A 14,856-nucleotide genomic window follows, 5' to 3' on the forward strand; every position below is an offset into this window, starting at 1 on the left:
TTGAGAAAAATAAATACAATGGACGGAGGGGCTTTAAATTAACTTTCTTTGTAGTTGTGGTAACAATCAGGATTTCCCCAATTTTCCTTCTAAATGTGGAGGTGTGTAAAGACTCGAGAGAGAAGAAATGGAAATCACGAGTTCCCCGCCCCCTCCCATCCGTTGCCTGTCCCAAGTTTGGGCAAGTCCACTCTGGTTGCTTCTATAGCCAGCTTTGAAAACATTGAGTTCTTTGTGTCCCGGAGCTGGGGGACTTCCCTCGGCAAAACAGGGTAAGGGCCATCCCCTGGGCTCCCCTGGCCTTTGCAATGTTCCCAACTTTGCAATTTGCAAGGGATGATGGTTAGCAAAGAGTTATTTAAGTGGAGGCTGTGGCCTGCTGGAGAAGGAAGGTGGAGAGGGCACTAAGTTTTAAGTCTCACCCCACTCCCCTCCCCCATCCGGGCGGCCGTGCAGGCCCCAGGTGCAGCCATGTTCTCGCTCCCACCACCCGCGCGCCTCCATTGACAGTCCAAGCCGGAGAGGGCCGGGCGCCGCGGCGCTTCAGCTCGGCCTAGAGGGGGGCGGTGGGGAGAGAATCTGGGTTCATCCCGCAAGGCTATCTGGGAGTTATAGTTCGGGGTACCCACTCATTGCGTAGGTGAGCGCGGGTTTAGAACTACAACTCCCGGTGGGCGGTGCTGCCTGTGCGCACGCGCAGCGGCACCTTTGAGGAACAAAAAAAAAAAAAAAGCAAAAAAAAAAAAAAGGGGGAAAAAGGAGGAGGAGGAGGAGGGTGAGAGAGAAGCTGGGAGAGCAGAGAAAAGGGGGCACCGGCGGCCCCCCCCCCGCTTCCCTGCACGCGCTCGCCGCCCGCCTGCCGCGGTTACCCCTGGGCTTCGTCCCTCTGTTTCCCCCCGCGTCTGGCGACCCAGCGAGGAGCGAGGCCCCGCCGGGGGCGGCCATGCGGCGGTGACAGGAGCACGGCCGAGACGCACGAGCCCCCCTCGCCCTCTCACCTCCACCCCGTTCACCAGCTCGCCGAGGCCCCTCCGGCCTATATCCGCTTGCTGTCCGTATCTCCCCCTCCCCGACCCTCCCCGGCTGCACTTCGGGTGAGTTCCCGTAGCCTTAGATTGTCCCCTCCCCTGGAGTGTCCCCTCCGTCGTCCCCTCAGCCTCGGGGTGCCATGGCGAACAGGGGCGTCTTTATTCGACACTCTGCCCCGGTCGGGACCGTGTGCACAGACTCGGGTGTGAGAGTTGGGGTCTCGGCGCGCTGCGAGTGGCAAGGGGACAACTTCGGGGTGAGGAAGCGGACGCGCTGTGACCCCCAAAGTCCACTCCACTTGGGGGCCTTGGCAGCGGACGCGACGCGGCTTTGGGGGATGGGGCGGCTGGTGGTGGGGGGAGACGACAGTTGCACGCGCACACCCGTGGTGCGTGGGGGAGGGCTCGTGGCGTTTTGCGCGTGCGTACATTGTATACAGAAGCGTGTACGGTGGTCCGGGGGACCGGGTTCGGGGGGTGTTTGAGAGGGATGGTCTCGCGCGAGCAGCCCCCGCGCGTGAACGAGCGGACGAGTGAGCGTACCCCGGCGGGGCCGCGCAGCCCTTCTCCCTCGCTCCTGATTGGCTGAGTCGGCTGGCCGGGGGCGCGCGCGCGCGGTGCCACGGCCCCTCCTGAGCCCCGTGGGGTCGCGCTCGGGTTCGGTGTGTGTGCGTTTGTGTGTTATGTGTGTGTCTGGGGCTTGCGGAGCTTAGGGCAGCAGGCCGCACGCGATTGGCCGGCGGGCACAATGGGGGCGGGGCATCGGTGCCTGGTAACTGCGGCGGGGGCCCTGGCAGGGGGGCGGGAGCTACCAGGCTCCGAAGCCTGTGCCCGCCCTGGCGGTCAGGCGCTCCGCCCTGCTCCCAGGTGGAGCCCAGCCGTGGGCTTTGTCCGGAGCTGTTGGCTTGCAGGTCCGGTGGGGACAGGACTTTTTTGGGGGTAGGTGGGGGGGGGAGGAGGAGGAGATGGAAATAAACACAATGACCGGAAGGAAGACTTTAGCCTTGAGGCTATGAAAATAATCAGTCTGGCTCGGGCAAGCACCCGGACGTCGGGGTTAAGAGAAGGAATGGGAAGAAAAAAGTTTGCTCCTGCACCTCCACTTTCTTTTGTCAAGTTTTGCCTTTTTTGGGGGTGCGGGAATTCTCAGTATGTCTCCCCTGGCGCGCTGGAATTCATTAGGTAGAGCAGGCTGATCTGGAATGCACAGAGCTCTCCCTGCTTCTGCCTCGCAGGTGCTGGGATTAAAGGTCAGTGCAACAAAGTCTGGCCCAAGTTTTGCTTAATTGAAAAAAAATAAAACATTTAAGTAGGATACTTTGTACTTCAGGTTGGCATGGAACTCGCTTTGTAGTCGAGGCTTGCCTTGGGCTTCTGATCCTCCCGGTCTGCATCCTTCTAAGTGCTGGGATCACAGGTCTGGCTCACAAATTTTGCCTTAGTACATTCTCTCCTTGCTCCCCACCTCACCTTGTATACATCCTCCTCCCTGCCTTATGGCTTTGTGCTCCTCAGCTGCTGAGAGTGCAGATCTGAGATGGTGCTGGTGGAAGGCCGGCTGATTTGGGAAATAGGAGATGAGGTGCAAGGCTGGGTATCTTTTTGGCTGCTGTGCTGGATGGCTGGCCCAGCCTGCCTGGTTTCTGGGGCAGAGCTAGTTTGTAAATAAGGGGGTACAGGGTAAATAAGGGGGTGTGGGTATGGTACCCATAAGCATCGGGTTGGAGGTGTGGGGTGGTTGTTATTTCCTAGAGCAGGGTTTTTGTTTTTTTTTTGAGTTTGTTGCCTCGGGCTCCTTGTTGCCTGCTTCCTTAGAATCTTGCCTCACACACCCTGGAGGCACAGAAAACTTTCTGTCCACAGTCATTTCTGTAAGGCCTTTCTTTTATGTTACGGGGTCACGGGGTTGTTTCTGTTTTTACTGTTGAAATCTGGAAACCCCGACCCCCTTTTTTTTTTTTTTGGTTCTTTTTTTTCCGGAGCTGGGGACCGAACCCAGGGCCTTGCGCTTCCTAGGCAAGCGCTCTACCACTGAGCTAAATCCCCAACTCCCCCTCCCCCCACCCCCTTCTAATTGCTTGTTAGCCTTGGGTCATCCTTAAGGCACGGGTATGCTAAAATCCATATCATTTTGGGGGCAACCCAGGGCCTAGTGCTTGTTAGTTAGATAAGCAGAGTACTACTGAGCAAAGCTCCCAGCTCCCTGAGGACGGTAGGCAGGCACCCCACCATTCAGTGAGCTTCCACCCTTCACCTCCCTTCCCCCTTTACTTTTTGAAATAGTTTCAGTAAGTTGCCCAGGTTGGCCTCTTTGAACTTGGTGATTCCCCTGTCTCAACTGCTTGAACAGTTGAGGGATGATGAACCTCTGGGGAGGGAGTTAGGTTGTGCCTTCGTTCTTTCTGTTGAGGTGGTAGACTCTGGATAGGTCCTTCTCCCGTCTCCAGGCCCTCTGCCAGGTGTCCTCAGTGGAGTGCCATGGCAGCTGTGTTTGAGTGTTTTCAGTGGCAAGTGTGCTCCTTAAACACTTCAGAAAACTCCATTTGTGGACGAGACCAACTCTAGAGAAGTCAGGTATGCACTCTCTGTGGCAGGGACCATGAGGCCTCGTGACTTCATCTGGCAGCCACTGGTTCTGCATCCCACCTCTGCTTCTGTAGTGATTGATGACATCATTCCAGACCCCTCGGTTCTGCTGGTCCGGATTGGTTAGGGCTTGACTATGTCTCTAATTGTGTGTAGCCCAGGCAGGCCTGTAAGTCGTAGTCCTCCTGCCTCAGTGTTCTGAGTGCTTAGATGATATACTACTAAGATGACTTGTCTAAAACACAGGATCCAAACCAAAATAAGTAGGAGTGTTTATTCTAGATGAAATTGGTAGACTGGTTGGGAACCTCCTAAACAGTAAGTCATAATTGCACTCACCTCCAGTTTGAAAAGTGGTTGTGGGTCAAGTGCCAAACTAATTTTAAAATATAAGTGACGCTGATCGTTTTTCCACTTAAATGCATTATTTCAGTTGGGGCACAGTTTCCCCTCCCATTTCTTTCTCCTTCCTCCCTTCGGTTACAGTGCTGGGGCACAGACCCCACCCAGGCAATTCTCATAAGACATTTATTACAGCGTATCTTCTCCCAGGCGTTCTGGAAGAAGCCCTCACACTCCCCTATGGAGTGTAGGGATGGGGTTATAGGCCACAGCGTGACACTTGCCCTGCTGTGACAGACAGAGGCCATCCTGACAGCTTCTTGCTCTCTAGGTTACTTCTCTGCCCTTTGAGGTTTTTCCTCCCATCCGTGGACATTGACCAGTGCAACTCTGCCGGCGATTGCTTTGTTCCTGCAGCCCTTGCCTGTTTCTGCACAACTTACCTGCTTTTTACCACTTGGGCCAGTGAGAAAGTGAGTGTATATAACATAGATCCTTGGAGGGCTTGGAGGGTTTCCTTGGCTGTGACCCAGCTAAAAACAATGTAGGCTGGGTGTGGCAGCTCACCCCTTCAACCCCAGCATGTAGGTCAGGAGGCCAGCCTGGTCTGCCTAAGTTTCAGGCAAGCTAAGGCTACATAGTGAGACCTGGTCTCAAAACCAAACCAGAATGGAATGGCTAGTCATGGAGCACTTGGCCGAGGGCCCACGTACGTACAGGAAATGTAGATAGTGCTAGAGTGTCTATCCCAGGGCAGCACTTGACCACAGAGCTGCCTCCCATTATTTAGGCCTTTTTTTTTTTTTTTTTGAGCTGGGGACCGAACCCAGGGCCTTGCGCTTGCTAGGCAAGTGCTCTACCACTGAGCTAAATCCCCAACCCCCATATTTAGGCCTTTTAAAGCTTTGGTTTCCTCAAACTTTGTGTCTTCAAGAGCCAAAACTTCTTCATGGTTTTGGTACTAGGGATTGAAGGAGGGTCTCACCCCATTCCAAGAACTCAACTATGAGCCTTGCCCCAGCCCCCCACCAGTGAGAGTAGTAAGCTGGAGCTCTTCTTGCAGACAGCATCTCACTGTGTAGCCTTGGCTGGCTGGAGCTCACTATGTAGAACAGGCTGGCCTTGCGCTCATTTAGAGATCCAGTGAAAGGCTGGAGTGAATACAGGGTCTCAGTATTAAGACTTTGTTTTTGCAGTGCCTAGGATCTGGTCATGCTAAGTGAGGACTCTTCTATAGTGCTGTACTCCAAATGTTAATTTGTAACACTTACAGTTCCATTATTCATATGTCACTTTGTAACACTTGGAATTCCATTATTTCATTTACAGTTTTTGACTAAGGAGAATGGCAACATAAGCTGTTATGGAGGCCAAGCCTTAACTTCCCACATTCCCTGGCCTCCCCAGGGTTTCTCCGTAGCCCTGGCTGCTCTGGCCTCCCATCTATAGACTTTGAACTCAGAAATCTGCCTGCCTCTGTCTCCTGAGTGCTGGGATTAAAGGCATGTGCTACAAGTATCCGATATTTGTTGAAATGTTTTTTTGTTTGTGGGGGGGATTTACGTGGATCTGGGCAAATCTGTTCCTCTAGTAGAAGTACTGGGTAAGCATGTTTTTGCTCCTTTGTGAGGAAGCCCCAGGCAGCTGTTTTCTGAAGTGTTGATCAGGGGCCTCACACATCTGAGGCCTCTGGCTCGCCCACTGAGTATCACTACCAACTCCTTCCCCCAAAATTTACCGTTTCTGTCTTTTGTTGTTGCCACTTTCCTTACTTGAAAACTTATCTGTAGACTGTTCGTACAGACATGGAAAATGAGGTTAGATTCAACCACACACTTAGAAGTGATATTCACAGAGAATGGGGCTGGCTCAGTTGTTAAGGTGCTTGCCAGGCCTAAAGTCGGTTGCTCTTCAGCACCTACGTAGGAAAGTCAGCTGCAGCAGCACCAGTCTGAGATCAGTGGGGACAGCAGCATCCCTGAGGCTGGCTGCATACCCCCGCTTGCTGAGTCCATGAATTCCAGATTCAGTGAGAGACTGTCCCAGAAACAGGAGGAACTATAGCAGATCTCTGGCCTGCACACAGTGACACATTCACCACATGGTCAGAAGGATGCCGTGACTAAGGGATCGCTGTAGCCTCCATATTGACTTATGTATTCATTTAGCAGAGTGCGATCACAGCAAAGAAGTTTTAGCAGTGGCTAAACACTGAAGGCCAGTGTAGGGCTGGAGAGATGGCTTAGCAGTTGCGAGTGTTTGCTGTTTTTCCAGAGGATCCGTTTCTGTTCTCAGCACCCATGTTGGCTCACATCCTTTTTTTTTTTTTTTTTCGGAGCTAAATCCACTGAGCTAAATCCCCAACCCCTTGGGCTCACATCCTTAACTCTGGCTCTGGGTGTCTGATACCTTCTTCTGGCCTCCTCAGGCTCCGAGTTGCATGCACACACACGGACACATTTGCTCATAAGTAAAAATCTTAAAAGAGGAGAAACTCAGTTATGTCCCTTAAGAAGCTGTATAAGAGCTGGGTGGTGGGAGCCAGAGGCAGGCAGATCTCTGAACTAAAGTATATTCAAAAAGCAAAAGAAATGGGAAGAAACATACCACCATGTGCACTAGTCATAGAAAACTCACAAAGGAAGACTTTGGAAAAAGCTGTGTTGTTTAGCTATAAGAAGAGGCACATTGTGATCAAAGATCAGCTCAGTAGGAAGATCACAACACTTTAAAAATGAGTACATGATGACAGCGTTCCAAAATACACGGGTGCTGGGACCCAAACTCTGATCCTCTGGAAGAGCAGAAAGTGCACTTAAGTGCAGCCCCTACATTTTATTTTATTTTTTGTGGCGCTGGGGATGGCGCCTAGGGCTGTGTGCTAGGCTCTGCCACTGAGCCACTTCTCTGGATCGTAGGCAAAACAAGTCCCTGGCTTGTGATGTTTTTAGAAACTAGGCATTTGGAATGCAGCGAGCCAATCCTCAGGCACATCAGAGCATGCTGTCTTCTTGGTGCTGGCCTAGTTCGTTTTTCTGCTTCTTCAGAAAATAGGTTCTTTTATTTAGTACAGTGGTAATGGAAGCAGCTGGCTGGGAACTGAGCCACTTTTAATTTATTAGGTTTATGTTTGGAGTTTGTTTATAGTATGTAAATAAAGAGACACATATATGTACTTTAAGTATCTGTTGTTACCTCTAGACCTGTTTAGTCTAGTGAGTGGGTCTTTTGTCTAAGGCACTTATTTAAGTACAAGGTACTTAGCCACATTCTCCTAACAGCCTTGTGGGTAAGGGTCGGTAGGAATGGAGGCTAGTGCTTGCCATTCTCTAGGGTACAGACGGATCACCTGGAGGGGGTCTTCAGATGTAGATGACTTTAGTATTTGAAGTGAGGGCAAGGGACACAGTCTAGGTGTGCTGGCAGAGCAGGCTCCTGTTCAAAATTCTGCGCTGTGGAGTTGGGGAGATGGTGAAGTGCTTGTTAATGCAGGCATAGGGCCTGAGGTAGATCATGGAGTGCATATTTAGGAGGTTTGCAGGTGGGAGTTTATAATCCCAGGGCTGGGAAGTGGGGACAGGGGGATTCCTGAGGCTCCCCAACCAGCCGTCCTAACCTGCAAGTTCCAGGCCAGCGACATTGAGCCTCACAAAACAAAGTGGGTCTTTCAGAACGTCCCGGAAGACTGACCGCTGGCTTTGTGGGCAGGGGTGTGTGTGTGTGTGTGTGTGTGTGTGATGGGGTCTTCTCCTCTTTGAGCCCTTAGAGCCTCATGAGTAGATTTAAATAGTGTACAGACACTTACTGATAACAAATCATGAGTATATTGTAAACAATTTTTGGTGTTCATATAATTTTACCTTTTATTACGGTGGGACCTGCTGGGTGTAGTGGTGCCTATCTATAATCTTACCCCAGCACTTCTGAAACCCAGGGCAGGTCAGATAGATCTCTGAGTCCAAGGTCAGTTTTGGTCTACATAGTGAGTTCCAGGCCAGCCCTGGCTTTCAAATGAGATTTTTGTCTGGATCCCGTGCCGCACTCACTCTGGTTTTTAAAAAGGGGGGTCTGTGTTTAAGCAGCAGAGCTCATCCCAGGCCTGCAGCATCTTCAGGGCTTGAGTGGGCACGCGGGCCCCTGGATTTCTGAGCCATTCTTGAGAGTTTTATTTTTAAGACAGGTTCTCACTGTAGTCTGGGCTAGAAGTCACGTTGTAGCTGCTCTCGACTCACTGCCACCTCCTGTTTTAGCACCCACAAATTCCACACTGCCTTCCCGCATTCTGGCTTCTGGATTCTATACTCTTTGGATGGAACTTCCCACATAGTTGACGAATTTCTGGTCCTCTGCCTCCACCTCCCAAGAGCTGGTATTACAGACATGGACACTCAGTTTGTGGGGCTGGGGGATCAGACGTCTCTTACATTAGGCAAGCTTTCTGTTGACTAGCCTACATGTCCAACCCTTGGCTTTAGAAGAACACTGGAGTCATTTTAGAGGATGCTGTCACCTTGGATTTGTCCATTTCTTGCTCATGGTTTGACCCAGGGGAAGTGTTGAGTGCGGACTTAGTGGTGTGCTCTCACTGAGCTGTGAGGGGTCATGTCTCCTTGGCTGGAGCTGATGCTCTCATTTGGTTAAGGCAGAGGGTCTCTTGTTTCTCTTGGTGAAGGGATATAGTACTTGGGGACAAAAAAGTTTTGGCCTTTTTCCTTTCTTTGCTATTAAGATTCTGCATTATAAAAAAAGGCTCAAATTTTTGAGGGGATTAGAAGAGATCAGTACATAGATTTAAATATTATAGTGTTGTCATAAATCCTTGAAAACGTTTTTGGAGACTATAAATAATGTAGATAGTGAAATTAGGAGAAATGTTTAGAATGGTAAGAGGTTTTAAGAGGTTTTTTACAGAGTGTATAGAGTCTGAAAGGCCTTGGGAAACTGAGGGTGTCTGGTTCGTTGGGTGGACCCGGATCCCTCTTGGAAGAGTTCTGGGCTGGGGTACAGCTTGGTGGCAGAGCACCTACCTGCCTTTCGGGCTTGGCTTCCCGGTGACTCCAAGCCCTGCAAAGCAAGTACAGGTAGCACGATTGTCCAAGACTGTACTTTAACCAAACGCTTTGCTTTTCCTACGTGCTGTGCCACCAAGCCACCCGATACCCTCCCGCCATCGAGCACACCAGACCCCTCCCGCTGTTCTTAGGTTTGCAAGGCAAAGTGGGTTTACTAATTGTATGAGGCAAATCTCAGCCTTTTATAATAAACATCAAGAGTCCAAGATAAACCAGCAACATCAGTAAACTACTTTAAACACACCTAAAAATGTAAGGTCAAAACCACATTTTTAATAATTACTAAGTGAGGGGCTGGGGATTTAGCTCAGTGGTAGAGCGCTTACCTAGGAAGCACAAGGCCCTGGGTTCGGTCCCCAGCTCTGGGAAAAAAAGAACCAAAAAAAATAATAATAATAATAATTACTAAGTGAACATGGGTCAAATGGAGTTTGTCTCTAAACTGCTCGGTAAGTGTTGGTTGGCACTGGGGCTGTGGTGAGCAGGTGCCTTTGGGCCAGTGCTGGTAACTGTAGGCAGAACACTGGTGTCTACCACACGCCCTCCCAGTTCCCGGGAGGAAGGCAGGCTTGGCAGCCACTCGTTGCCAGGGTCTTGCATTTCACCACAGGGGAGAGCAGAGTTCACTGCAGCGTGGCTGAACTTGCCTGTATGCATCCTGTTAGAACAAGGGGGATGGCACTTTAGAAGGTGGACTTTTAACCTTGAATACTAACCATTTTGAAATATCTTTTATAAAAATTAAAAGTCTCTTGAAGTTAATGATCCAGTTTCAGTTTTTCCTTAGAATTCAGTGGTGGTTGAAGTTATGCAAGATTTTTGTTGTTATTTCTTTTAGCCTTTTAATTTTGTTGTGAGTTTTAGTGACTTAACCCTGGCTGTTCTGGAACTCACTCTGTAGACCAGACTGGCCTCCAATTCAGAGATCCGCCTGCCTCTGCTTCCCGAGTGCTGGGATTTACACGTGTACCGCCATGGGTCTGAGTGCTTAGCGTTAGTTAAGCCTTGAGCCGACTCTCCACGCTGTTTTTGTTAGGATGATGCCAGCGTGTGGAAGCCTTTAACAGCTCTCTCCCTTGGCTCACTAAAAACCTTCTCTTTTCCTTCTCCGTGCCATCATCTCAACACCAAGGATCAATAAATTGAAGCAAAACTGTAGTCGGGAAAATGACACGGGACTGAGCAGTGGCTGGTTTTGAGGTGCAGCAGAGCAGAACTCTCAGAAAATGGAGGAACCCGACCCCTGCTACTGATCTCCAACAGACACAGAAGCAGCTTTGAGAGATGCCTGGTGTCTGTTTTCAGAGAAGAGAGAAGGCACCTCATGTGCTAGGCAGTAGCCATCTGGGGCTGAGAGACAGCAACAGCACACTGAAACTCTCAATGCAGAGTTAACAATAGTGGGGAAGTAAAGCGGAGGTAAAGCACTGAGAAGAAATGGGAAGGCAGGTGCAGTCGGCGGGTCCGGCGGGCGGGACACTGCGGCAGGTGTCCCTCCTCACCCTGCTGTAGCCTAGTGTAATTTGAGTTCGCTGCCTGGGAAGAGCCGGGAAGAGCCCTAGGTGGTTTCCAGGATGCTTGGCCTGAGGTAGCAGGATGTGAGCTCTGTAGGCTGGGTGGGGACCCTCTCTGTATCCGCGCTTGCTTAGCTGCCCTGGCCTCTCCCCCGGTCCCCCACTTGGTATCATATAACTTCTGTGTACCTTAGTAATGGCCACACAGTTCAAGAGTGCTGCCTTGGCTGCCAGGGCAGCTTCGAGGGGCCTCTGTGAGAAGGTGAAAGTTTTTAATTGATTCAAACTGAAAGTCTGACTGCAGTAAGAGCAGATCTGTCGTCTGGCGGTGAAGGAGGAGTGGAAATCCACACCGTGTTTGTGGCTCTAAAGAACGCTATGTCATGGCCACCATGTGGGACAGGTGCCCGGTGCAGATGGAGAAGGCACTGAGCTGTGGGTGGAGGGCGTACCCTGGGCCTGGTGTGTCACGGTGGTAGCCAGGCCAGGTGTCTGTCACCCCAGCAAGGGCTGGCTGCACAGGTTCTGCAGCAGGTTGGGACAACAGAACCTGAAAGCTGCCGCGGATGTGGCAGACATTGGCTATGCTTTGTGCACAGTTGGGGAAGTTTGTCAGAGCAAGACTGCCACCGCCTGAGGCCAGTCTTCATTTCCATGACAATGAGTGGGTGTCCTAAGGGTGAGTACACAGGAGAGCATCCCACTTGGCTGTCATCACAGTACCTTATGATGATTGCTGTCCATCTCTCTGATCATAGTTTACAATGAAACTTTGTCCTAGGTGTGTGAACAGGAACAAACCAGGATCTCTAGGGTTTGGCACTGCCCCCAGGGAAGAGGAGGAGGAGGAAGAAGAAGAGGAGGAGGAGGGAGAGGGGGAGGGGGAGGAGGAGGAGGGGGGAGTCCTCTTTAGCCTGGCCTGAGGAGGAGGAGGAGGAGGGAGGAGGAGGAGGGGAGTCCTCCTCTTTAGCCTGGCCTGCCGTTCTATCTCTTTCTCTTGAGAACACTGCTGGCTTTGCCTTGTGAGAACTGTCCAGTTTGCAGTGGACTGCTGCTGATCACAGCTTGTCCTGGGTGATCCTATTGTGGCTAAACACCAAAGTTGGCCCAGGCTAGGCTCCTGAATAATGGGTTGTCTTTTCCTTAGGGTCACAGTAGAAACATTGGCAAGCTTGGTACCTGAGGCTGTTGGATATAATTTGGATGGGAATAGGGTGTGTGTGTGTGTGTGTGTGTGTGTGTGTGTGTGTGTGTGTGTGTGTCTTTTAATGGTTTTTCAAGACAGGGTTTCTCTGTGTATCTGTGTAACCCTGGAACTCACTGTTCCAAAGTTATATCCAAGACCAAGCTGCCCTGCCCCTGCCCCTGCCCCTGCCCCTGCCCCTGCCCCTGCCCCTGCCCCTGCCCCTGCCCCTGCCCCTGCCCCTGCCCCTGCCCCTGCCCCTGCCCCTGCCCCTGCCCCTGCCCCTGCCCCTGCCCCTGCCCCTGCCCCTGCCCCTGCCCCTGCCCCTGCCCCTGCCCCTGCCCCTGCCCCTGCCCCTGCCCCTGCCCCTGCCCCTGCCCCTGCCCCTGCCCCTGCCCCTGCCCCTGCCCCTGCCCCTGCCCCTGCCCCTGCCCCTGCCCCTGCCCCTGCCCCTGCCCCTGCCCCTGCCCCTGCCCCTGCCCCTGCCCCTGCCCCTGCCCCTGCCCCTGCCCCTGCCCCTGCCCCTGCCCCTGCCCCTGCCCCTGCCCCTGCCCCTGCCCCTGCCCCTGCCCCTGCCCCTGCCCCTGCCCCTGCCCCTGCCCCTGCCCCTGCCCCTGCCCCTGCCCCTGCCCCTGCCCCTGCCCCTGCCCCTGCCCCTGCCCCTGCCCCTGCCCCTGCCCCTGCCCCTGCCCCTGCCCCTGCCCCTGCCCCTGCCCCTGCCCCTGCCCCTGCCCCTGCCCCTGCCCCTGCCCCTGCCCCTGCCCCTGCCCCTGCCCCTGCCCCTGCCCCTGCCCCTGCCCCTGCCCCTGCCCCTGCCCCTGCCCCTGCCCCTGCCCCTGCCCCTGCCCCTGCCCCTGCCCCTGCCCCTGCCCCTGCCCCTGCCCCTGCCCCTGCCCCTGCCCCTGCCCCTGCCCCTGCCCCTGCCCCTGCCCCTGCCCCTGCCCCTGCCCCTGCCCCTGCCCCTGCCCCTGCCCCTGCCCCTGCCCCTGCCCCTGCCCCTGCCCCTGCCCCTGCCCCTGCCCCTGCCCCTGCCCCTGCCCCTGCCCCTGCCCCTGCCTCTCCTCTGCCTCTGCCTCTCCATCTGCCTCTGCCTCCGGAGTGCTGAAATCAAAGGCATGCATGTTTTGTGTTCTTGAACCTAGCTGTACGTGGAGTTCATGCAAACTTGAGACATTAGTTAATAAAATTGCTTATGTACTTGAGTTGGGAATTTGTAACCTTACAATCTAAAGTCTAATAATTCATACTGTTATCTGGTCAGTAAATATATATACCGTGAGGCTCAGTGGTTAAGAGCACTTGTTCTTCTAGAAGACCCACGTTTCAGCTAACAAAATGTCTAGAGTTCCAGTTCCAGAGTATCTGATGCCCTTTTCTCCTCAGGCTTACAAGCAGGCAAATGTAAAATAATAAATCTAGCTGGCTGTAGTGGTGCATGCCTTTTATCCCAGCACTTGGGAGGCTGAGGCAGGTGGGTCTCTGAGTTCGAGGCTAGCCTGGTCTGCAGAGCTAGTTCCAGGATAGCCTGGACTACATAAAGAGAGCCTGTCTCAAAAACAAAAGAGAATGCGAGGTACATACGCGAAGAATCTGAGGCAGAGTGGGTTAGACATTCTTACTGAAACTTCACAACCGGGACTGCTCTGAAGTTATGAAGTCCATTTGTTTTTTTAACTAAGAAGGTTGGAGAGACGGCTCAGCGGTTAAGAGCACTGACTGCTCTTCCAGAGGTCCTGAGTTCAATTCCCAGCAACCACATGGTGGCTCACAACCATCTGTAATGGGATCCGATGCCCTCTTCTGGTGTGTTTGACAGCTACATTGTACTCATATACATGAAATAAACTTTAAATAAAAAAAATCTAAAAACAAAAAAAAACCCAAAAATAAAACCCCCCAAAACCAGAAATTAAGAAATTGTTTCCGTAGAGAGGCTTCACGTGGAAGAGGTGAAGCATAGGAGAATGTACTTGCCATTCTCCAGGACAACAAGCCCAAGGGAAATTAGAATTCCAGTGATAGATGTGGGAATTGCCTACCATGTTCTTGTTTTGAAAGTGTTTTGGGGTAAGAGGTTCAGAAATCAGAACATAGCAAATTTACTGGTGTTTTAGTTTGGGTTTTAAATTGCTGTGAAGAAACATCATGACTAAAGCAGCTCTTAGAAAATGTTCAACTGGCGCTGGCTTACAGTCTCAGAGGTTCAGTCCGTTATCATCATGGTGGGAAGCATGGCAGTGGACAGGCAGACGTGGTGCTGGAGAGGAGCTGAAGGTTCTACATCTTGATCCACAGAGAGCCATGCGAGGCGGAGTTTGAGCACTAGGTGACCTCCAAATCCTGTCTACACAGAGATATTCTTCCTCCGACAAGGCCACGCCTCCTAATAGTGCCCCTCCCCATGGGCCAAACGTTCAAACACATGAATCTGTGGGGGCCATACCTGTTCAAGCCACCATAACTGGTCAGGTCGGAGACCCCTTCAGGGGAGATTAAGCGGGAGAGGGTGATGGAGGAGCCTTGGTTGTGGGTCGTGCAAAGACTTGGTTCGGCTCCAGTGATTCCAGGAGGAAGCTGCTTCATTCCGGCTTCAAATTCCAAATAACTCTAAAAAAGGCAACCCGCACATAGAGATGACAGCTAGATAAACAAATGCATAAACATGGGAGCCCCTGCCAAGACTGGATCCTTGAGTACAGAGACCAGCAAGTATTATTTCAGGTCTGAACGAGCAACACACTTTTAGGGCTAAGAGACCATAAATGTGACAAGGAAGGGATCAGTGGATGGAGGGTAACTTAGAAGAAATGTAGTTCATCACAAAGGTAAAAATGACAAGTGACAAGATGGCAGGTGACTCCAGGGGGAAAAGTGACGTCTACTGTACAGTGAACGTGAACCGGCAGGGCCTCAGACTTACATGGCCTCTGCCTCATTGCCTCTCGAGTGTGTGGTTAAAGGTGTGCATTGCGACTCCAGGCTGAAGCTGAGTCCTTATGGGAGATGGAGGACGGCAGGGTCTGAGGCGCTGAGAGCCCCAGACACACTAGCCCATAGCCGAGATGCCCTGTGAGGAGCGAACACCGAGGGAAAGGACATCCGCACTAGACACGCAGTAAAGCTATAGAAAG

The 14,856-nt window shown here is 52.2% G+C and overlaps 1 protein-coding gene across 50 annotated transcripts in view; it reads left to right on the forward strand.

Annotated features, from left to right (window-relative positions):
- Positions 1-230: 230 nt before the first annotated feature.
- The window catches only part of Gtf2i (general transcription factor II I), a 75,353-nt gene continuing 60,727 nt past the window's right edge, over positions 231-14,856 (forward strand). For 13 of the 50 annotated variants that reach the window (XM_087578689.1, XM_087578691.1, XM_087578651.1 and 10 more), the window contains exon 1: positions 748-1,094. Coding sequence is in view for 12 of the 50 variants with exons in the window: in XM_087578642.1 (XP_087434768.1) it covers positions 1,777-1,939 (163 nt within the window). In the remaining 38 variants the exon portion in view is untranslated. 50 annotated transcript variants of the gene reach the window in all.

The sequence above is a fragment of the Rattus norvegicus genome, chromosome 12 (assembly GCF_021556685.1).
Source record: "Rattus norvegicus strain SHRSP/BbbUtx chromosome 12, alternate assembly SHRSP_T2T, whole genome shotgun sequence".
NCBI lineage: Eukaryota > Metazoa > Chordata > Mammalia > Rodentia > Muridae > Rattus > Rattus norvegicus.